The sequence below is a fragment of the Sinocyclocheilus grahami genome, unplaced genomic scaffold (genome assembly GCF_001515645.1).
Source record: "Sinocyclocheilus grahami isolate Dianchi unplaced genomic scaffold, SAMN03320097.WGS_v1.1 scaffold125.1, whole genome shotgun sequence".
In the NCBI taxonomy this organism is placed as follows: domain Eukaryota; kingdom Metazoa; phylum Chordata; class Actinopteri; order Cypriniformes; family Cyprinidae; genus Sinocyclocheilus; species Sinocyclocheilus grahami.
In genome coordinates this window covers 692,700-718,055 of record NW_015505304.1, presented here as the reverse complement: position 1 = coordinate 718,055, position 25,356 = coordinate 692,700, and the positions used below count along the sequence as shown (strand labels likewise).

Below are 25,356 nucleotides of genomic sequence, written 5' to 3'. Positions count from 1 at the left end.
TTTTGAATAATTTTGTAGACATAAATTGTATTAAGGTATAAATTTCCACTTTAGGTGATATAATTTAGTAAATAAATTAACAGACCATTTGTTTGGGTAGATTGGATTTTTAATATGCTTTTGAAAGAAGTCTCTTATGCTAACTAAGGTTGCATATTTGATAAAAAAACAGTAAAAAGAAATATACTGTGAAGTATTAGAATTTTAAACAAATATTAGGAATTTACTCACACTTTTGATCAATTTAATGCATTCTTGCTGAATAAAAGTAAAAAAATAAACGAATAAATACTGACCCCAAACTTTTAAACGTAGTGTAAATAAAAATAAATCAATAAATAAATACAGTAAATAAATAAAAAGTGCACAGACACAGAAAGTTTGATTAGAAGAATTTGTACCTTTTAAAAGCTCATAATACTATTTAGATTTATTATTTTCTATTATTTATATTTTGTATATATTTATATTTACTATCCTTAATATGCATGATTATACGATTATATATATTATATGATTATAAATGCATGGTTTTATTATTTGTATTCACATTGTTTCCCCCCTGCTGTCCATGACCCAATCAGGACCCATTTTTGAGCCACAATTCACTATTTTCCCCCATATTTTTTTTTTTACAATACTTCATGGTTTTTACAACCTTACTATTATTAAAAAAAAGAAAAGAAAAATAGTAATCATCAAGAATGAGTAGATGTATTCAAACTTTTGACTGCTATAGTAGTAATGAGAAGGAAAGAGCAGAAGGAAAGCTAAATTAAGCACACGACATTGTGAATGAGAACATTTCTGAGAACCAGTTATGATTCTCTATGTCTCACTCTTCAGGCCTGAAACAGAGTGTCCATGCTTCTTTGAAGCAAAACAGGAAGCAGAGCCCAGATACGAGGATCAAAGCTGGACTTTCCTGTGGACTCTTGACTCTAAACTGAACCTGTGCTCACTCAACTCAGCTCCAGTACGGAATCTAATGTGACTAGAAAACACAGTACTAATGCACAGGAAAACGGCTCGTTTCCAAGGTCATGAGGGCCTCAGTGCTGATAACAACTCTGTTATGCCATTCACAGGCCAATAAACCCTCTAATACCCTAGTATTAATTTAGCGAAAAATCCACCTGAACAACCTGATCTCCTATTGAGCACTCAAGCAAAAACACGGCCTAATTTACTGTTATCACTCTACTAATAAAAGCCGCTCTCTCGTAACATATGCTGGAGGAAACTGCAGAGTGAAAGTACAGTGCTCTACCCAGCTGGAATATATCTCACTAAGACCATCCCGGTTTATTACATAGACAGTTGGCAAGTAGGAAGCCTGGGCTAATGAAAAGCTTAGTTTCATTAGAAAGCAGCTTTAGACAGAAGGAACCTGAGGGTAATGACTGTATAATGTACTAATCTCTGCCTGGTGTGTGTAGGGAGATGCTGTCAGAGAGGTTTGGCAAAGTACACGTCCATCACAGTTTCAGTGAATCTTTAAAATGACAGACTGGCCTCATTGAGCAGTTAGTTGGTGAAGAAGATCCTGTGATCCTCCTGTCACTCCATCTGAGAGACCGAGTGTAGCTTTGATCTGGGCTCTTAAGGTAAAATGATCCATGTGGCTTCTTCACCCTCGAGCAGATGAGTTTGTGTTCAGGGAGGTCAGAAGCTTCTGCGATTTTTAATGTCTTCCCCAGAGATGCTGGATATCTCATTCTGCTCTCAGCATCAGTCTTTTTTCACAAAACTTTTACTTTAGCATTTCAAGGACACTGTGTAAAGTAAACTTCACTGTCAAAAACTGTCTGGGTCACTTTTTTAGGGCATCACAACTGTACCCAAATTGTCATCATTATATAAAAACAAAAAGTATTTAGTATATATATATATATAAATATATATATATATACACACACGCATACACACACTAGGGGTGTAACGGTACACGTATTCGTACCGAACCGTTTCGGTACGGGTCTCGGTACAGTTTTTTGTTTTTTTCTTCTTCTTCTTCTTCTTCTTCTTCTTCTCAGGAAATTCAAATAATAAATGGCGTTTGACAGTCTTTTATGTGGCATGACAGATCGCTGTATAAACGCCTTAGAGAGCCGCTTCTGGGATGGTTCAGAAACGTGCTGGTATAATCCCAACACAAGCACTGACTAGAGCGGCCGCGATCAGCTCCGGTTCCCGTGTCTGAGCCGTGACGCCCCGCAGATTTGTGCAGAGCGACACATCATCTCACCAGCTCAAAGTCTTAATTACACCGCCCATGCAATCTGAACAATCCCGTGCATGAAAACCACATGAAATGAGCCTGCATCTCACAAACAAACCTGACCTTTCTTTTCACGATGACACAGCAATCTGAAGTTATTTCCTCTATGACATCCAAAACAGTTTTTAAAAAGCTGCAGGAGGGCATTTCATTAGCACTTGGCCTTGAGCAGGGTAGGATAACCTCGTTTTTCATTTTAAAACAGACCTCATGATGGTGGTTTTTGAGTCTGGCTGCCTGACACTATTTCTGGTTGCTTTCACGGTGACATATTTTGGGAGTCTAGGTCATGTGCTGACACATGGAAATGTATCTGTGCCTTCAACCATTGAACTGACGGCTTAAATGAGCATAAGATACATAGGAACTTTAAAAAGTGACTGACTCCCTGTAGGGCTCTGTTGGTCTTTAATAATGTCTCTTTATCTTTATAATGCTCAATCCATCATGTCTGACTGATTCTGCATTAAATCAAGCTCGTCTGATGAACTCATTCCTGGTTTTGTGGTTCGGCTGAGCAGCTGCTTCCATAAAATGTGGGGCCAGTATTCACTGCCAATGAATTCTGCCAAGATTATGGGATTAATTTTTCATCCTTCTTTCTTCCTTTTTTTTGTTTTGTAACCAAATTCACTCTAGACTCACCAGTATTCCTCAGCGGCTCCTCCACGGTCATAGATGGGCCCCTCCAGCTCACGGGGCCCTGGAAAGATGGTCTCGTGATGTATAATAATGGTTTTGATGAGCTCGTTCACATGTGCCTGGCAGGAGACTTGGTCGTGGCCCTCAGGCACAGACATGAGTGTGGGGCCGAAGCAGATAGCCAGGTTGTAGGGGTCCATCATGTTAACATCACTGTACTGGGACAGACTAGTTAAAAGAGAGAGAAAAATACAGAGTAAAAAAAAAAACGGATATGAAAAGTCTGCTCAAATATTGTTATAATATCGTTATTTGTTCCTGTTTGCAATAGCGCTACTGTGATGTAACATGGTGTAGTATTGCTGTACTGAGCAACGCAGGTAAAATGACGCTAAACGTTAAATCTGATTATGTTGCATAGAACTGAATAAAAGTGACATATTGATATTTCATATTAACATATTTTCGGTCTAATTTGTTTAACTTTCAATAAAAGTGTGTTTTTTTATTGGCTTGTTTTTTTTAAATTCATTATCACTAAAATTATTGAGTTAAATTAAAAAGTCTTACACAAAAAAAACTAGTTTTTTTGGCCAAGTGCATCTAGAATTTTCGGTTTTCGGCCCAGAATTTTCATTTCAGTGCATCCCTAACAAATTATTGTATGCAAATTTAATGTCAATTATTACATTCAATTATATTATTGTATACACAGGAATCACCATTTTTGTGCCAGGCATACCCCTTTGACTTTAATATTTATTTTAATTTTAAGTTAATATTTTAATAACAAGAACACATTTGCATGTTCACTGTTCTCTGATATTGTTAATGGTTACATGACATGCAGGTAAACAAATAATAAAAAAATAAAATAAAAAAATAAAGAAAAAAAATAATCACACAAATCACAAAATATTTTGTATCGTTTGTAGTAAGTGTTGTATCTTGATTGTTTTTATTTTATGAATATTTATTTTAATTAAAAAAACTATTAATTATTAACTTTCCCAAGGTTTTATAAACCCCAATTTGGGAAACCCTGACTTACTGTGCATCAAAATTTGCTGAGAAAAACCTATATTTTGGCAATATATTTTTACTTCTTGCTTTTTTTGGATGCTGTGTCAAGTTAAAAGAAATTAAACTTCCGTCTTGACACACCTGCATTCTGTCCATCTTTTTATTAACTCAAGACTATCTTAGATAAGAAATATCACACAAAAACATTAAGATGGCACTTTAACTGCTCCGAAGAACATTTCTTAATAATTAATTAATTAATAATGAATAAAGTCCTAAAAATAAAAATTATAAATAAATAAAAAAATATAGAAAAAATAAGAACTATACTTAAGAACATTTCTGTTTCTATATATTAACAACTGATGCATGGCTTGACGTGCACCAAATATAAAAAAAAAACAAAAAAAACAACAACAACAAATGTACAAAATAGTCATACTATCCAGAAACATGTTAAAATGATCTCTGATCATATGACTATTCTCATGGAGAGACCAGCTCCTGCTGGACTAATGTGAAAAACAGATTGAGTTCCAGACTGAATCTCTAGCTACACTTCCTCGCAACAGCTCATTTATCATGAGCCTAAGCCAGCTTTCTCCCATTTATGCGTGTCTGTGAGACTGCTCTGAATTGTTACACCTTTTTATTTGTTCCTTTCTTACTCCACAGTATGCCCACTTCATTCGATTAACGAAAACTTGGATGTGTCCAAAATGTTGGGAGAGGTGTCCTTAACCGTAAGTGTTTTTGGGGTAACGGGGGGGTGGGATACAAGCAGTAGGGGCTCCAAACCAAATTTATAGGCGCCGTCCTGCCCAAACAGTTACAACTGAATAAGAGCTTCAAATTACCTATCTCTTCTTGTTTATTTCTGACTACATTGCCGTCTAAATGAGATCTCTTGATGTGTATTTGTGAGTGTATGCCAAACAAAAAAAACAACAACAACAAATGTACAAAATAGTCATACTATCCAGAAACATGTTAAAATGATCTCTGATCATATGACTATTCTCATGGAGAGACCAGCTCCTGCTGGACTAATGTGAAAAGCAGATTGAGTTCCAGACTGAATCTCTAGCTACACTTCCTCGCAACAGCTCATTTATCATGAGCCTAAGCCAGCTTTCTCCCATTTATGCGTGTCTGTGAGACTGCTCTGAATTGTTACACCTTTTTATTTGTTCCTTTCTTACTCCACAGTATGCCCACTTCATTCGATTAACGAAAACTTGGATGTGTCCAAAATGTTGGGAGAGGTGTCCTTAACCGTAAGTGTTTTTGGGGTAACGGGGGGGTGGGATACAAGCAGTAGGGGCTCCAAACCAAATTTATAGGCGCCGTCCTGCCCAAACAGTTACAACTGAATAAGAGCTTCAAATTACCTATCTCTTCTTGTTTATTTCTGACTACATTGCCGTCTAAATGAGATCTCTTGATGTGTATTTGTGAGTGTATGCCATGCATACCTACGAACGATGCACATGATTGGCTGTAATGAATGCTAGAGTGCATTAGAGTGAGCGGCAGTTCTTCAGAGACCTATTCTGGCACCTCCATTGACTTTTATAGCAGAGGAAAGATCTATCGGCCGTAGAGCAAACAGAGAAACCATTCACCCAGGGCTACAGACGTCCAGCATGGGAGCACTAATGGTGGCTTGATGGCGACACCATATTTCAACACACATTCACTTCCCCCTTCTGGCTGTGATACGAGGGCTGGAAAGGGTTCAGATGCTTTAGGAAAACCAGACACGCCTGCGTGCACAACGGCGGGCTGGAGTAGAAACTAAGATCATGTTGTGTTCTGGAGGGTCTTTCAAAAGGACCACAGGGTGGAAAAAAGTGGAAGAACGAGAGGCAGAGATACGGAGGGCTTGAGTGCTGTAGCCCTCAGCTGAGGTTGGGTATAGGCCAACCTTCTCCTTTTGGTAAGAGAATATTTCAATTTGTAGTAAAAAGGTCTTGTAAAATGGTAAGTTTAGACTGTACATAAGCTCTTTGTATGCTGGGCTAAGGTTAGCTGTAATAAATCATGGTAAATTGGCGCTGGTTTAAAGGAATCGTTCACCCAAATAATTCTAGTCATCATTTACTCACTGTCATGTTGCTCCAAACCACTAACTTTATTTTTATTCCTTTATTCACTGAAAATCTCATACCTTCAGGGATGCAAACTCATCAGGGGTAAAAAAAAAAATTTAATTAAAAGTTATTAAACCATACAGCTTTTTTGCCAGAAAAAAATTCTATTTAATTGAATAATAACGTAGTAGTTTATGGAATTACTTGGAACACTGAGCACAAGCCATATGGACCTAATTTAATTTCATTAAAGGAGCTTTTTTGTCCTTTCCTTTTCATATGGAAAAGAGCACCTGGGACATTCTGTAAAACATCTACTTTTGTGTTCCCTGGACATAGGAAAGTGATACAGGGTTGGAAGGACATGAGGGGGAGTAAATTATTGTCACAGACCTTGTCTTGAGTTCAAAATCACAGACAAACAAAAGAACCCAATGACTTTGGTGGAAAAATTAATTCCAGACCAGCTCTGATCGGTTGAACTTACTGGCTGAGGAAAGCGAACAGGTATCGCATGATAACCAGGATGTTGCTGGGTAGAGACAGCAGGACTTTGCAGATGTGGACAGCTCTGTCCTGGAGGTTCTCCATGGCTGGAAAAACAACATGAACAAGAAACGAGTTTATTTAGGACAAAAGCTTCTCCATTGTCTAATCTGGTCTGCAGTGCGCACGTGTACCGTGGGTGTAGAAAATAAAGCGGACACTCACAGACACAGGACATTAGGTCATGGAAGACTTCCTTAGGAAAGAGGGCGTTCTCCAGGCCTCTGAAGTAGAGCTTTAACACTCCAGCAATGGAGTCCATATCATGATCGTTTTGGTCCCCAGCCAGCGGGTCCTCACCTGAGACACAAGAAAGTAAGAACCCTTTAAGAATGCAGACTTGATTCGAAATAGATAAAAGAAGGCTCAGCATATGTCCAGAAAGACTCACCTCTTTCAAAGGCGTTCTTAATATCATTGACTTCCACTTGAGAGCCGGACACCCTGAAAATGCCCTCATGATGGAGACCTGTACAGACACAGACATGACGTTATGGAATATCAACTAAGCTGTTTTACTGAATCTTCAGCATCATGGCAAAAAAAAAAAAAAAAGTTTAATTGTTAGTTTGTCTGAGTTTAATGTGATTTGGATAAAATTAATTAATTAATTAATTAATTAATTATTTCATATCCACTGGAGCCCAGGGAGGCATTGGATCTATGTGCTCTAATAGCTTATGGCTCTTTGGGGGCGAGAACCCTGACCTCATGGAAACCTGACAGCGGAGAGACAGATAGAGGAGTCAGGAGATGGATGGAAAGAAACCTGAACTGCGGAGGGAATGAGGGAGCTGGGTAGACAGATGCTTACAATTTCATCCATCATATATCACAGCCATACCAGCATTACAGTCATGCAGACTCAGGAAGGATAGCCAACACATGGAGCCATGCATTAGTGCTTTTGGGAGAAAGAGACGAGCTGAATGTACATAGGGAGTTTAAGAGAAAGAGGAGAGAGGGAGATATAGGGGAGGAATACATCAGGATATGATCAGACAGAAGAGGATGTGATAAGACAGCCTGCACAACATCAAGTGACAAACCTCTGCTTGCTAATCTTGTGCTTCCATTGATCATATGTGCAATGTTAGGCCAGAGTGAATGGAAATTCATGTTCTTATTATTCTATTCTGTTCTACCTTTTGTACTCAATTTGCTTGTTTTTTTAAAGCAGGTATGTATCAGAAAACCAATTTCTGTATAGACATACAGTATACTTTAAAGTATTGGCAGCAAAAAGCTATCGGACAATTCAAACATTATTGGTCAGAAAAAATATAGAGTTCACTGAACACACATTGACTATAGCTGTCACACTATATGGGGCTAAAATGAAAAAGAAAAAGAAAAAAAAACCTGCCATTAAATTGGCTTTTCAAAACAACAACAACAAAAAAAAATGAAACAGTAAATCGATTATGAAACAAAATAATTCATAAAACAGTGAAAATTTAAAAAACATAAAATCTCCATATAAACACATAAATTATAATATAGAAATGCATAATATGTATATATGTACATATAAATACATTTTAAACTACTAAATATAAAAATACATTTTATATAAAAAAAATACTGAATACATTTTCTTTAACTGCCACATATCAAACACATGTAACTAGGGATGCACCGATACCACTTTTTCCAGTACTCGCCCAATACTGATACTTTTATTTTTGGTACTTGCTGACACCGAGTACCGATACCGATATTATTATTGCATTTGTACATTTTTCAAATATTGGGTACAGAAACCAAAAGAGTATGTATAATATTAGTTGGTTATAGCAGTCCTTCATTTATCAAATAGATACAGTCAAACCAAAATTTATTCAGACACCTTCAACATTTCTCACATTATCACAGTTTATTCGCTATAGTTTAGAAAATGGTAATAAAATATGACAAGAACTCAGAGTTAAACTGTGTCAGAACAAATTCAGCTTGATCATGTCAGATAACTTTGACAGAAAGGTATGTAATGGATTACAATCAACCAAAACAATTCAGACAGCTGTTAGTATGATAGTATTTACACAACTATCAATACTTAGTCGGGCAACCCTCACTTACATAAATTAACTATAGTGTCCTGCACCCACTAGTAAAAAAAAATTCAAAAATTATATCTGGTCTCTGAATCATTTTGGGTTTGACTGTATATCCTTTGGTTATTTTCACACTTAATTATGCCCATTAAAATGTATTTTACAAGTTTTTGTTACTTTCACTGTTCATTTGTTTGCTCTATGGTACATCATCTTTAATTTAATAGCATTAGAGCTGCTCCATTGCAGCGGCTTAGTACTGTAATCATGCGCTTTGCTGTAATAATGCAGGGAACTACTCGTTATAAATCTCCTAACTGTGATATTTTCTGAAATATAAGTCACGTTTTTTCATCTGAAACGTGCTGCGATTTATATTCCAAAGCCACTCATATAATGCAGAAACACTCAAGCAAGCAAAACACGTGCAACACGTGCACGTATTTGTACTGATGTAGAATAGTACACCCTAGCGCATTTCACACAGGCTGCTAGATTCACTTTGGCCAGAAAGTCGTGTATGCCTAAGGTTGAAAATAAATGATGTTTATAGTGAATGCCCCTATAAATGGTCTTATTTTTACGATTTAGTTTTAATCCAAATGATGCGTGTGCTAAGTGAGTGAACATCAAAGATCACACAACAGAAGTGCTCTCTCTTTCTCTCCCTCCCTACTGTTAAGTAACCTGTGCATTGTTTTACTTACTTGTTTTTGACATATCCGACCGAACTACAAACTTTCCAGTGATGTCTGTGAGAAAGGTATATTCACTCGACAAGCTCGCGCATCTGCGCCGCCGCACGCTCAATCCACTCAGCGTGCTTTGTTTATCAGCTTGCGCACATCAGCTACACAGGCGTTAATACTGAATGTTTAACATTATATTATATACTTCGTAGACATCATTAATCTCTAATAACTCCATTCTGCTGTCCGTTGTTCTGTTGTCGGTGTTTCTTTGTCTGAATATGGCACTTATCACATGCTGTGTGGTATCGGCATTTGGTATCGGGGCATTTTAACGAGTATGAGTACAGGAGCTCAGTATCGTGCATCCCTACATGTAACTATATATATATATACACACACACACACACACACACACACACACACACATATATATATATATATAGTTAATTGAATAATAAATAATATTATTTCGGGGGGTTTTGAACTAAATGTTTGAAACCATCATACAAAAACTACTGATATAGAAAACAAGAATTTATTTAACAGTTTTTGTTTTTTTTAATCCTATACTTACTGAGTTGACAATAACATCCCCATGTGATCCCTGTCTCCCTTACAAAGTTGCCACAAAGTGCTATTAGTGGCTCCCTGGCCATTGCTATACTGCTGCTGCTGTGTTCTGGGTATTTTGTAAATGTGTCTGGAGAACATACTCCTCTGTAATTGTATTTGTCGAATAACAATGTAACACAGTTTCAGCTGTCTACAAACAAGCACAGATCAATGAACCGCAGTCAACTGCAGCAGTCTCCTCTAACTGCTGTCTTTTCAATCAAAGGCTTCTTAAAAGACTCTGATAGAGTAGAAAGGACATTAAGCTGTATCTCAAACACTCAGTCTCTTATCTCTCCCTTCATCACCCTTCCTTTCCCATTTCTCTTTCTGTCCTTTCATGCCCCCAGCTACAGATTTCCCACTGTCCAATCCTCCACACCCTTTCTTCAACCCTGTGACCCTGTATTAAACTGATTTCTCTCCTTCTCCATCTCATTTACCGTGAAGTAGAACTGTTCTGTCTCCTGCTGGTTGGCTCGTCTCTTGGCCAGGCTGGGTTTGCTCATGAAGGATTCAGACACAGTGGACTTGACAGACTCCATTGAGTTACTGTGGTGGAAGCAGTCAGTCACATCAAAGTCCTCAATGGTCACCATGTCCTGGATGGTCTGTAGAGTGGCCTCCATCGTCTTCTTTACCTGGAGAAAGAGTATGTACATTATAGTTGCTACATGTCTGCAATATTACTCCGTACAAAGTACACGAGTGAAATGAAGCACTTTCTTCTGCTGTAATCACTTGATCAAGATTTCATTTACAGACTGGTGCACTGCATTAAATCATTTTCTTGGTTGTCATTTCTGTCTTGTTTTCCATTAAATGCATCCAAACATCCTTAAAAGAAGATAAGGAACAAAATTGCATATGATATTAAGATTTCTTAATGTCTTGAATTAAGTTTGTTTCTCAGACCACTGGCTAATTGATTTTTATATTATTCATGAGAATAACTTCATTGCATTTTGTTAGATTAATATTTTAAAGCAAGAAAAAAGATTAGGCCAACTTCAAATTTAATGCACTTCGAAGAAAACATTTTTTAAGGATTTTTAAATATGTTTACTGAAAAATGGGTCATAACACTAATTAAGTAAATTCGTTTTTTTCCATTGTCAGAGAAACTGTCATTCTGCAAAGTTTTTGTTTTTAATATCACAAACATCTGAGTGAAAGATATATTAAATAAAAAATAAACAGAACATGGAGAAAGTATAATGCTTTATTTAAACACTAACATTAACCCATTAACACTGTTACACTACCTCCCTAGTCCAACCAATTATATTTAAACCTTTTTTCACCCACATTTTCTGTTGATGGATTTCAACATAAATGTTTAATGGTAATGTTAAACAGAGCTACACTCTTATTGGTAGCTTAACATTTCATCAAATTAGCCATAATACTTGTCATAGGTTCGATTTAGACAAAAGTGCCTAATCAAAAACGCTTTTACTCAGTCAATGCATTGACACAAAAAAGTGCACAAAAACATTTAAAGTTTGACAGATGTAATATAAGCATAAAGAATGAATGTGCACACATTTGTTGTGCACATTATATTTGTTGGACCATGTGCATGTCACCTCTTCATTCTCTATTGTCAGTGTGGACAGGCGGGACTGTAGCTGCTGGCATCTCTGGATCAGCTCTCCCTGCACGGGCTGCTGGGCACACAAATGTCCCCCCTGAGGGAGAAAGACAGAAGAAAGTGCTCGAGAACTTCAACAACAGAATGAAGGAGAACTAAAGCAAGTCCATCTCCAGCCGTGATAAAGCTGATGTCCCCATATGCTCTGAAGAATGGAGTGACTCGAGCAAGCCTCTATCTGCCTCTCGCTCACTCTCTCTCTCTCTCTCTCTCTCTCTTTTTTGCCCATAACAGCTGGGGAACATCTGGCTCACTGTGGTCCACCCTCTCCCTGAGGGCTGAACACACGATAGGGCACACGTGCACTGGGGAAAACCAGCTGCTCTGTTCATCACACACATACAAACTTCCAGGACCCCTGATGCAAGTTGGCTAATTACAAAAACATCAGCAAGTTCAGCACAGCAGAAAACATTGTTGATTGATTTCAAAGAAAAAATGTAGTACAATTAAAAATGTTAATGTTTAGTTTGAGCTGTAGTGTCAAATTATTTCAATGCTAAATACTTCCTTCTATCCCAGTTTAATATTCACACTGTGTCTCTATAAGTTTGACTGACCAATGACAATGCTTAGAAAACCTGTTTGTAAAAATCATTATGTTTGGTTTGGTGACAATAGTGGCACAGGACTGACACAAAACAAAACAAAACAAAAAACTACTAACAATATTTTACTAATAAACAAACAAACAAACAAATAAAATTAAGAATAAACTAAATTAAAAAATTAAATAAAAAACTGAATTAACTGGCTGTTTGTAGATTTGTATGCTGTGGCATTAAGCACTGATACAAGTGGCAAAGAAAGAACACATCTCACCTTCAATAAAATAAAATAAATACCTGAACCAGTTGTGATATTTTAAGACACAAAATTCTGTAAGATCTGTCAGATAATACTGACAATTTCTGCATGATTCAATATATAAATTACAGCACCTATAAGGTTAGCAGTCAATTTGCCATATTAATAGAGAATAATATAAAACATAATAGCTGGACAGTCTAAATGACAACCTATAATAATACAGGGCTGAAGTAGGGTTGTGACGGTGAGGAAATTTTCCCACCGGTTTATCGGCGTGTGACAACACTGGTAATACCGGTATCACCGTGGGGGCGGGGGCGTTCCCTCTTTTCCTCGCTTTCCTTCGCTTTTAAATAGCTTGTAAAAGTGGCGTGCGCATTTTACTTTCACTTTCAAATAGCGGGAATTTGGCGTAAAGCAATTGTTCGTTTTTAGTTCGTTTGAATTTCCCCTCTTTTCCTTGCTTTCCTTGGCTTTTAAATAGCTTAAAAGTGCCGTGCGCATTTTACTTTAACTTTTGAATTAGCGGCAGTTCGGCGTCAATTGCTTGAATACAACAACAAAATACAACGTCAAACTCACTTTAACGTATATATAAAACATAGAACTTTTATTAACAAAACAAATAAAAATACACCATGCTATAGGGCAGGCTATGCCTACTATAAAATAACAAATAACTTACATAAAGTTTAAATAGGTATACAAAACTGGAAATAGGCTAAGTAAACATGTATAATATATAACCAATAGGCCTGTCACGATAACAACTTTTTGTTGTGCGATATATTGCCCCAGAAATAATTGCGATAAGCGATATTATTGTCATTTTAAAGACCATTTTAAGCCACTGAATATATAATCATAATGTAACAGCATAATAATGCAAGAAGGCCAACACACTTCCAAATGACAACAAACTTTACATTTTTAAGAATATTTAGATCATGGAAATTAAGTATCAAAATATTAGATACCTTAAAAAACTTGAATAAATAGTAAATAAAAATGTTCTAACAAAAAGTGCAAAGTAACAAGTAGAAAAAAAAGACAAACGCACAAAGAACTTGTATGGAGATTTTTCCATCTACAGATTTTTCCCTGACCTTTTTTTCTCTGTAAATTAAGGGTGCACACTATTGCTGGAAAACACAATTACTACTTAGCAGTTAGATGTCCGTATGCACAAAAACACAGATCCCTAAACAAGACCATATCTGCAGATGAAACTTTTTTGGTAGAAGCACTTTTTAAATTTGAACTAGCACCTCATGACTACACCACGTTATGTACGAGAAGCTGCAAAAGACACAGGCACAAGTGGAATGTGCAAAACATGGTGACATTAATTTTTAAGTAAATATAATGTGCGATATATTGCGTCACCAAAAATGATTGAGGTCATGTACATATATTGCGCGATAAGTCGATATATTGATTATTGCGACAGGCCTAATAACCAAATAAATAAGAAACGTAGAACGTTTATTAGCAAAACTAGTAAGAAAGCTTGGAGGCACGGCATACACCTTGATGTAAAAAAATTAAAATAAATGACACAAAGTTTAAATAAAGTAAAAATTAGCAAACAATGTGGAACCAATTAAATAAGAAACGAATGTTTAAAAAAACTTCCAAAATCACCTTAGATAAACGGCAAAAGTCAACAAGCTTTTCAAAATCCAAAATATTGAATAAAGCATTGAGCAGCCGCGTTCAGTTTTTAATTGTAATGTCTGTTCTTTTACTGAACTAAATGATTTTTATTACTATAAAAAATCAAAACGACGGTGGGGGTCAGTGCCGCGGTGGGCAAGTGACATAACCGGTGTTGCGGCTTAACACCGGTATCACCGTCAGCACCGTCTATCGCGGCAAGCCTAGGCCGAAGCAACTGTGGTTTCTTAGCAGGCATGTCAGTCACTGTGCAACAATCTGATTGAGCAATGCTTCATTCCTCATGAGGTGTCTGGATTTGTTTGGACATGCAATGAGACAGTCTTGCAAGTGTCACACGTAACAGCAGGACACATAGTCTCAGAGAGACAATGCTGATCGTTGTGTAACAGTACCGATTGGTATTTAGCGAAGCTGATTTCTTGATATCATCAAGATGTTTGATATTTTGGAGCAAAAGCACTTGGCATCAGTAAAGCTGCACTCAGTTGCCTAAGAATGTCTGTGTGTCATTGTTTACCCACACTGTGAGTCTGCTGTTGGTATATTGCTTGGGGCATGAAAATAATTACCATCACTGCATATTCCATTACTTCATTTCACCACTGTCATGTCATAAGCAATAATAATCACACCGACTGACCATATCACCCATGTGAGACTGGAAGTCGAAGCGCATTGGAGGGCAGAAGACGTTGTTGTAGGTCTCCATGAGCCTTTGCTTGTCTGCGTTGGCCTCCAAGTTCTCTGCAGCGTTCTCAATGGTCTCTAAACCACCGTGCTTGGAAGTCTCCACGTTAAACTCGGCCGAGAGGTAGGTACGCAGTGCACGGTTCAGGCTGGCATGGTAGCCCAGGTCACAGCACTGAGAGAGGGGGAAAAAGGGGGGCATTTGTTTGGTATTTTGAGCTGTGAATGTAAAAGCTGTGAATTGAGAAAGGCATTAAAATCCAGAGTAAAGCACAACATCTGTGAAATTGTAAGTGACTTTCATTCAAAGGAACTTAAAGTACTTTTTATTAGTACTAAAAATAAAATAATTAGTGATAAAATAATAATAAAAATAGTCTGCCCTCTGTACTCCCCCTGAAACCCATTTTCCTATTAACCCATGGGTGGTTAAAACTTCACTTCCATGCTCTGATTGCTTCAAATGAAGCCCACTCAAACTAAATCCATCATTCACAGTTCCTCACTCAGAAAGAGGATGCCATGTTGCGTGGGCCCCTGTGTGCCGAAGTTAAGGGTAATATGGGGAGAAGATTTCAGCACTTTGTGGGTGCCTTATAAGGAGTCTGATGTTGATTTTGTGGGACAAGTGGGCCCTCTTGCGGAGCTCACACGAGGGGCTGCTACAAGTTTACCTTCAGGGTCACACTTGAAGAAAGAAGGCTGATGAGGTAGCATACTGTCAGAAGGTGTTACTACATTGTGGGACACTGTACATGGGCATATTTAGGGCATTACACTTAAACGCCCTTTTAGGGCTGCACAGTATAGTTTTCCAGTTTACCAGTGCTCACATGACAAGAAGGATAATGGGCTGTTTAACAAATTCTTAATGGTGGAATTTAATTACTTAATGATTATATTTTTATGCAAAAATGAATGAGATGACCATCATACGACAGCTCAACAAAACTTTTTTTTTTAATTATTGAATTACAGAAGAAAAGTTTTGTGAGAACTGTTAAAAAGGACTTCATCAAAATTGAAATGATAAGATTAATCACAAATGATTTACATACTGACAGTCCTAGTTTCATTTTATCAGCTGCCCTGAGCTTGCAATCTATACTGATACACCTGGCATTGTAAGTTTTAAAACCCTTAGATCAAACCAGTTCAAACCAGTGTTGTTAAACTAAAACGATGAAAAAGATAGTAAAATCATACTGAAGATACTAAGAACTAAAAATATTACAATTTATACATATATAAAGCTAGAAAAAAATGACAAAAGCACTAATAGGAGCTAATTTTATGAATAAAAATATAAATCCACTAAAATAACATTGGTTTAAACAAGTTAAGCTTGACTGCATTATAACATCAAATGTGACCCTGTTCCACAAAACATCTTAAGTAGCACGGGTATATTTGCAGCAATAGCCAACAATTCATTGTATGGTTCAAAATTAGCGATTTTTCGTTTATGCCAAAAATCATTAGGATATTAAGTAAAGATCATGTTACATGAAGATATTTAGTAAATTTCCTACCGTAAATATATCAAAACGTAATTTTTGATTAGTAATACGCATTGCTAAGAACTTCATTTGGATAACTTTAAAGGCAATTTTCTCAATATTTTGATTTTTTTGCACCCTCAGATTCTAGATTTTCAATTTGTTGTATCTCAGCCAAATATTGTCCTATCCTAACAAACCATGCATCAATGGAAAGCTTATTAGCTTATAAGCTTTCAGATGATCTCAGTTTAAACAAATTGACTTGTTTTGTGGTCCAGGGTCACAAATATCAAAAGCTTTAAGAAGGAATATTTGTGATTTTGCTACAAAAACATTGTTGTAAACATTTCTCAATAACAATACACTAGAAACACATGAATATTCCTGAACTGGCTCTTGAGATGAGAGCCAGTGATGAGATAAAGGTGGACTTACATCTATGAGGTCAGACAGATCATTGATGTAGTATTTGAAGACACAGTTGTTGGTGGCCTCCAGAGCCAGAAGGTACTCATTCCTGGCCTTGTTGGCTTTCAGCTTGTTCTCAGTGTATTTTGCTTGCCGCTAAGAAAAAAGTAAAGTAAAACCAGGAGGATGAGACAATGGTTGAGAAACGGACAGATATTTTTTTTCACAGTTCATAACGAACGCAGGCTTTAAATGTCAGTGTTTACTACTGTCACGCAACAAAACATCTTAAAGTCAAGCATAAAGTCATAGAAGTATGGGGAAAAACATCTGTTTTAAAATTTTTGTGTAAAAACAAAGTTTGGAATAGCATGAGGGTAGGTAAATAATGACAGACTTCTTTTTGACAAAACCTTTAAAGCTTACGTTAAACATGAGCTCATGATGGATGGCATGTTGTTTAACTTCTACTAGCCCTCCCTAAATACGCTCATGTTAGAGCTGCCACCACAAACTGTACTACATTTCAAACTGTAAATGCTGCTGGGGTGACCACAGGCACTCTCTAGTGGGACACACATAGAGGAGCTGCTGTTGGTCTAGTGGAAACAGAGGTGGCCCTGGAACAACCCAGCGATGATCCCATCAATCATTTCGTAAGTTGGTGGTACTGGACAGAGACGGTAACCAGAGGACTCCAGAAGAACAAAGACATGGATTGACAACAATATCTGGCCCAGACATGCTAATGCCTGCCCCCTGCCCCAATGTCATCTCATTACATCATCAAATGACATTCTACAACACAGTATATACAGTCATAGAGGAGCCATTCACTTGATGAATTAAGCTGCATTTTAGTGCTTAGGATTACCATATCGAATTGGAAATTTCAGGAATTTTGCAGCCTGGAATCTCAGAGTGTATAATCAAGCCTTGTTTCACCCTAAGAGTTTATTTTGTGATAATGACCTGCTGATTGAATTTTATGCTGTGTTACATTGCTACTTACAAATTAAATATGTAAAATGACAAGAAAAGACCATTGTTGGTCACCACTTGACCACTTGACTTCTCTCACTCTCTCTATATTACTTTTCTATGTAAATGTATATAAAATATAGTTTATAATATATTTAATTGACTATATTTTTTATTTATTATATATAAAATAAAATAAAATTAACCCACTGTTGGTCATCTAAAGTATTTTATTTTTATTTATAATGAATATGGAAACACCATTGTTGGTCACCTATTTTATTATATTTTGTCACCTGTTTTAATTTATTGTAATTTTTTATGAATACAGAATGGCGTGACCAATCAGAATCAAATATTTCAGAGGTCGTGTGACAAGCATAGTATTATTTAGGCATGATAAGAATGGATTCCATATCTGACGCATGTTATAAATTAAACCACTGTCAACAGGTCATTAAAGCTGTCGAGGATCAGGTTAAGGACCCTCAACACCCTCTGGCAGTGACGGCATTCTCTGTATCTCTCACCAGCTCATTGCTCCCTGTGCTCTGCATCTTTCAGCCTCTCTCTCTTTCCCATTTCCCTGAAATCTCCTTCCATCTGTTCATTCTTCTCATGCCCACGTTCACCTTTCCTCCACATTCTCTGTTTAAACTGTCCAAGAAACTCTGATTTCTCCTCTTTTCTCACCCCATCCCTTCTCATTTGAACCCTCTGCTCACCTTCTCCTTCATCTTCTCGATCTTCTTGACAGAACTGCGGCGCACATGTTTCTCCTCGATCTTGATGTTTGTGAGAGAGTCGGGCGAGCGCGGGGTCTGCCTGTCCTCATGTCGGACGCTGCGGCTCATCTGTTTCTCCTCCTGCTTCTCTGCCTCCTTCAGCTTGCTTTCAGCATTGATGCTGTCCATGTTGTACATGTGATAGGTCTTCATCACCTGTGCAGTAAAGAAAAGTGCATGTTAAATGTGCATGAAATCGTATATTAGACAGAGAAAATGCATCATGCCCAGTGATGTATGTCATTGAAATGTGATGAATTGGATTTTGCAAAGAAATATATGGAAGCCTGCTTTTTTGCCACAGGAAAAATAAATAAATAAAAAAGGTAATTTTTACTTTTTATCTTACACTTTTATTTTTTTGCAAGATTTCTAATTGCACCAAACTCAATTTCCAATATTTTTGAGTTAATATCTCTAAATTCTGACTTTTTCATCAGAATTGCAAGAAAAAAGGTCTGAGTTGTGAGGTATAAACTCAGAATTGCAAGACAAAAGTATGAATTATAAGATAAAAGGTTGTAATCAATTACCTTTTTTTATCAAGCTTTCAATCAAGCTTCCATATAAATGGCAGTACAAACAATTGAGCATAATTAACTATAAATATTTTTCAGCATGACTCTGATTTTGGCGTATGTGTCATGGTGTTTCTTCTTTTTTTTAAATACGGATCCTTACATGTGGCAAGAAGTGGGCTGAAAGAGGAGAACACAGTTATTCACATAACAACCAACTCAAAAAACAGGCTCAAAATCATTCACACAAATGCTTTTTACTCACAGTCAGGCATGCAATACCTTTTTAGCTCAATGTGTTTGTATAGGCAGAGAGGCAACGGGACAATGACTTTCCATTACAAGGACTAAAACTCTAACAGAGCCTCTCTGCTGAAGAAAATCCCATAATCTAGCCTAATTTATTAGCCCTTATTGCTTATTCCTTGTACCGGATCAGTTTAAATTACAGAGGAAGAAAACGCACAGCACAGATTTATTACTTTGGGTGGACTGCAAACAGAAGCCATATACTGTAAATAGCATACTCTATCATACACTGTAAAAATTAAGTTTTCTTTCTTTTGAAATAAAAAAGTTTGATGAAAACATTCTAAACACTTCCAGAAAAGAAAACTTCCTTCTAACATGGCCAATCATGTAAATGTAGATGCAAAAACACCTCATTCCGAAGTTTCTTACATTAGCTCATTCAAAACATTAACATAATTTCACATCAAAAAATTATTCTGTGTTCAATTCTTAAACACCAGAAAAAGTAGCAAGAGTAAAATGTGGGAAAGTTGTTATATATAGGTCTATAATGTGTTATATAAATACTAAAATAGATTAAATAAATAAGACATTTTTATTTATTAATATTCCATAAAATAAAATTACAAACATTACAAATAGCAAGGAACATCTACAATTTTATGACCCCTATAAAGAGCAGTTTATGTCTAAGTCCAATGAAAGGCTATGGTGAAAGATCTGTAACTGTCATCTGTGACTGTTGCCAATGAATGGAAGACACCACCAAGCTTAATAGTTAGTATTCAGCAAGATGCTAAATTTGGGAATGGGATTGAAGGGAGGATCTCATTCCAAACTTCTGCTCCTTTGAGAGGAATGTCACAGAGTGACGCCATTCTTGTGCTTGCAATCAAACACACTGCCAAGACCGGAGAGATGATACCAAGCCATCGCTCGCTGTCTGTGAGAGAGAAAGCTAATGGACTCCATTTCCCTCCATTTACACTGGCTTTCATGAGGGTGTCAGCCTCCATGATGGGCATAATAAATTTAATAAGCTCTTTGCAATGTCATCATTAATAGGAAACACTTAAAGGAGGAATTTGGCAAACATAAATGTGGGCGGCTCTCAATGGCCTTTTCTTGCTCTTGTAAAGTGCAAAGAAGCGTCAGGCTCTTTTCCAGTTTTTAAAGGAAAAGTTCACCAAAAATGTATCACAGAAGAAAGTTTTGGATCGACACAAGGGTGAGTAAACAATGACAGAATATTCATTTTTGGATGAACTACTGAACAAGCCACCGCTGAGCTTATAAAAAAAGAACGCTAAAGATTGTGCAGAGGAAACTCAGTTCATCACGTTTTTCACCATTTTCGGCCCTATGGGGTTCCTCTCTGATCCAAAAGGCTGAGATAATCATCATCAGCTTTTCCATTCATTCTTTCCTTTCTTCATATAAAGCACAGATGTCACTAAAAATGGTGCCAGGTTTATTTTCATAATCCTTAACTCTTTAATTAAAGGATCTGCTTACTTTTTATGGGGTATTGAAATGGGTTACAGTCATTTCCCAGGAGAACATGTGTGGATGTGTACGGGGGGGACCTGCTGGGGCAGACACGTGTAGTGGGGTCTGTCTCCAGTCTGCCCTGCTGGTTTCCCTAATTCAGACCAGTTCAAGAAGGAGCATTTGATGGATTTATTCAGCTTGCTCTTTCTATTAGGAGTGTTAGGTCTAAGTTACTTCTTTCCGCTTCTTCTTGCTCCACCTCTCACAGACACACTTCCCCTCTAAGCAGCATTACATTCCCGCGGTGAAATAGATCTTCAGGAGTGCAGGCAGAGCTGCCTTCCTCCATCTGCTTGGAGACACACTCCAAAGACAACACAAAAGAGCCACAAAAAATGGGAGTAAACTATTGATATTCCATGAAGGCCTCTATAAATCTATTGGACAACAGGGGAGAGGCACTGGGACGGGAGGACATGGATTTATGAGCTGTAATGGTGAGATGCACTTGTTAAATGAAAAAGATCACACGTTTGTCTGTGAGCTTGGCAGGAGATTGGTTTTAGTTCCGCACAAATCTGTCAAAGAAGCATCACTTTGGGGTGTGTATGAGGGGATTGGTTTACTGGCACTCAACATCAGTCACATGTGAAAGGACTGTTGATATCAGCGATGATTGTTCTTGCGCCTCTGCTACTAATTCCTCCAATAAACAAGAGCATGTAGTTGAATTGATGAAAATCTTTTGCCTTAAAGGGGTCATATGATGCTTTTTTAAAGATCATTATTTTGTGTAAGAACAGAGTCAATTGACAGACACAGTGATGAAGCTGGTATGTTTGCAGTACACAAGCCACGGTTAAGACAGCTGACTCCACTGTGATGACTCCACTGACAGCTCTCTCTCTCTCTCGCTCGCTTGCACGCACGCACACACACACACACACACACACACTTGAAATCGCGTCATATGACCCCTTTAATGTAAAAAAACAAAACATTGTGTTTGTACTTGGAGTGATCAGAGCTACTTCAGCGGAAAAATGCTTGAAAAATCATAAGTCCATAACATGAATAATGTTTGTTGGTTGGAGTTCCTAGTAAAGAGAAATCTTTTCAATTTATTTTCATCATAGCTAGTGTAAGTGGCACTAAATGAGTCTCCAAAGAGGTTTTCCAAACACGTCTACACCAATATTAAAATTCTGGCCGATACAGATAAGCCAATAATTATTTTCATAATAAATGACAGATATTCCACATACTTTTGACCAAATATATTAAAAATCAAACACTCCCAATTTTAAAAAATCAATCTTTTAAACTGTAAAGCTGAATTTACACATCATAACATTCAAATAGAAAACTGTAATTTTTAATTGTAATAATATAAAAAAATATTCCTGTATTTTTTTATCAAGACTTTGTTCCAAAAACATTGTGTCTCTCTACTATTTACTGCAACATTTGATAAGGTAGAAAACTGCTTTACAATCTTTTTATTCTTGCTCATGAAAATATGTTTAAATGTAAATTAATTAATTACATATCACATTATATTAGGTTCAATTTGGTCAAATTAAATTGCGCTACATTTCTCATCATGCACTGATTAAGGGGAACAGGATTCATCCAACATTTCTAGGGGTGCTCCGATCATGATTTTTTTAGGCCGATCACAGAAAGCAGTATCTGCCGATACCGATCACCAATACCGATCTTTTAAAAGCCTTCTTTTTATAATTTATAAATATTTATAGTGATACTCCAATCAGGATTTTTAGACATTTATTCAGGGCCTGAATTTCATTTTTGAAAATGGGGGAAATTCCCCTCTTAGGTGACTCTTGTGAGAGGGGAAGCAGCTTTCACACAGGAGTCCGCTACTGATCCGTGGCTGTTTACCACAAACACAACATTTATTCCAACATTATAATCATTCCATTATTTTGATTTCAAATCCAAACATTGTCACTGAAAATGCTTTTTCAGCATTGCAATTCTTTTTTTACACAGTACAGTAACACAATCTTTCACAGACATGTTTAAACACAATAAATATAAGCAACACATCAATCAATGCTTTTTACTTTTGCATTTAATTCTAGCTTTATATATTAAGTTGCTCAAGCAAGTGGCAAAACATTTAAACTACTTTTCTTACGTTATCACAAACTTACCATTGGCAGAAATAGTCAGCTCTACTGCCTTTCCTTTTGCATTGAAATCTTTATTACTGTGTGTGCGCTGCAAGTGTGCATGAGTGCACGGTCTACAGGAGAGCGCGCGAGCGCTGAATGGTTAAACACTGGCAAGAATGAAAAAGTAATGCAAAAACTTTACTTGTATAAACTTTAGTGACGATGTGACACTGCCTCAATTGTGCAAGTGACAATTCCTGTGTCAACTGTGCAGCGTGCAGCTCGTTTATAGACAGACACGATGTGTGGTGATTTGAAGCCAAGCCATTTGTGTATTTTGAGATAGAAAGAGAGAGAGCGCGAGGTGATTCATTCACACTGTTTGTGAAATTACGTCTCACACAAGGTTTTCAAATTACTTTGTAAGTTATTTAATGAAGAAATATGAAGGCGAGTACCTCACCTTCAGCATTATAATTATTTCACCCGCGGCGGACAGAGACTGAGACGGTGCCGGTGTTGTGCCGAATTCTGCACCCCTGCCAGATTATGCACCCCCTCGTTGAAGTCGCTACCTGATTGCCTAATCCCAACCCCACCCCTAATCCTAACCCCTCCCCCACACCTACTCCTAAACCTACCAATACTAGGGGGTGTATAATTTGGCAGGGTGCAAATTTTGGCACTACACCGGCTGCATGTCATGCCAAACCTCTCACGGCAGCGTCATCAGCTTGAGATCGGCCTTTTAGAGACTGCCGATAAATCATCCCAAAGTGATTATCAGCCGATAGTGATCAGTAACCGATCAATCGGAGCACCCTTAAATATTTCGCTGCCAAAACTTCTCGTTCTCTGCTTTTAAGAGTGTTTTCCTTTATTGTGTGTCTACGCTTATGGTTCAATAAAGTCGTAAACATCCTCCGGACACGGCTCCCTTGACTGTATTTGCATTTAGAGTGCAGAATTTCTCCAGCATGTTGTAGCGCTTTTAAGACAGGTGGGAGGTGTATGGCGCTGGGACGTTAGGTAAGATCAATTGCACAGACTTCAGCGATTCCTAGGAAGCCTATAGAGAGAGGCCGGCTGGGAGCGTTCAATTAAAGGACTGGTATTCCTGCAGCACGGAGGGCCGGGTGAGCTAAACTATAGAAGAGAGAGACCGAAAGAGTTGACGATAATGTTGATAGGAAGGCTCATCTCTCTCTCTCTCTCTCTCTCACGGGAAACGAGGAACAGACAGAGACAGCGGGAGAGAAAGAAGTGCTGATTGGGGTCTGAGAGACTCTTGCCGCTAGATATGCAGGGGGAAAAAAATTGCGATTTAAGATTGAGGCGAGTCCAAATTTCAATACACCTTAAATTAGGCATAGCTGAGTAGGCCTGTGCAATTAATCACATGTGATTGTCATGCGCATCTCGTCAGTGAAGCCGGTCCCGTGATTAGTAGTAAATCTCCATCACCTGCTTTCAGATGGAGCGGCATTCACTACACAGAGCTGTAATTCACTGACAATTAGGCAATATCGCGTTCATAATCGCATTCGATTATGAACGCGATATCGCCTAGCTTGTCAGTGAACTACGGCTCTGTGTATTAAATGCCGCTCCATCTGAAAGCAGGTGATGGCGATTTACTACCAATCACGGAACCGGCTTTACTGACGAGATGCGCATGACAATCGCATACGATTGTAAATCTCCATCACCTGCTTTCAGATGGAGCGGCATTCACTACACAGAGCTGTAATTCACTGACAATTAGGCAATATCGCGTTCATAATCGCATTCGACGAGATGCGCATGACAATCGCATACGATTAATTGCACAGCCCTATAGCTGAGATCTCTGACTATATCACAAGAGGTCTTATCAAATAAACATCAAAAAGTATCAAAACACCCTGCTCAACTGATGGGTTGATGGGAGACTTTTAAATTGTAGTTCACCCAAAAATGAAAATTCTCTCATCATCAACCAAATGGTTTCTGGTCCCCATTGACTTCCATAGTAATTTTTCCATACTACGGAAGTCAGTGGGGACCAACAACTGCTTGGGCAACCACATTCTTCAAAATACCTTCCTTTATGTTCAACAGAAGACCGAAATGTATACAGGTTTGGAACAACAAGAAGGTGAGTAAATGATTACAGAATTTATCATTTTTGGAGGTTCCTTCATCCTCTGAATAAATAAAGCTGGATTTGACCTTAAACAGACCAGATTTAACTGGTTTCACCTGGATAACCAATGGACACAGGAAATGTGTTGATAAGAAAGCATCTCTTTCACAGCTCTGGGTCTAGATAGTGAGCGACCTGAATTCCTGCCTGTCTAACCAGTCTAGACCAGAGGTCCCCAACCACCGGGTCGCGACCCACTACCGGGCCGTGGAAGAATTGCTACCGGGTCGCAAGAACGTTCTGGGAAAAATGTGTATAGATATGATACTCTGTTATTTATTTATGTTAATGACTGTTCAAATTATTCAGTATTTTC

The 25,356-nt window shown here is 37.6% G+C and overlaps 1 protein-coding gene across 1 annotated transcript in view; it reads right to left on the bottom strand.

The window, feature by feature from the left end:
- srgap2 (SLIT-ROBO Rho GTPase activating protein 2) overlaps positions 1–25,356 on the bottom strand; it is a 42,693-nt gene that overhangs the window by 5,870 nt on the left and 11,467 nt on the right. Inside the window, exons 4-12 of the mRNA XM_016278795.1 lie at positions 18,394–18,609; positions 16,715–16,843; positions 14,731–14,952; positions 11,536–11,637; positions 10,341–10,587; positions 6,977–7,054; positions 6,751–6,885; positions 6,527–6,632; positions 2,927–3,151 (exon numbers count right to left, since the gene is read on the bottom strand). Coding sequence (XP_016134281.1) covers positions 2,927–3,151; positions 6,527–6,632; positions 6,751–6,885; positions 6,977–7,054; positions 10,341–10,587; positions 11,536–11,637; positions 14,731–14,952; positions 16,715–16,843; positions 18,394–18,609 — 1,460 coding nt within the window. The remainder of the gene's footprint in view (positions 1–2,926; positions 3,152–6,526; positions 6,633–6,750; positions 6,886–6,976; positions 7,055–10,340; positions 10,588–11,535; positions 11,638–14,730; positions 14,953–16,714; positions 16,844–18,393; positions 18,610–25,356) is intronic.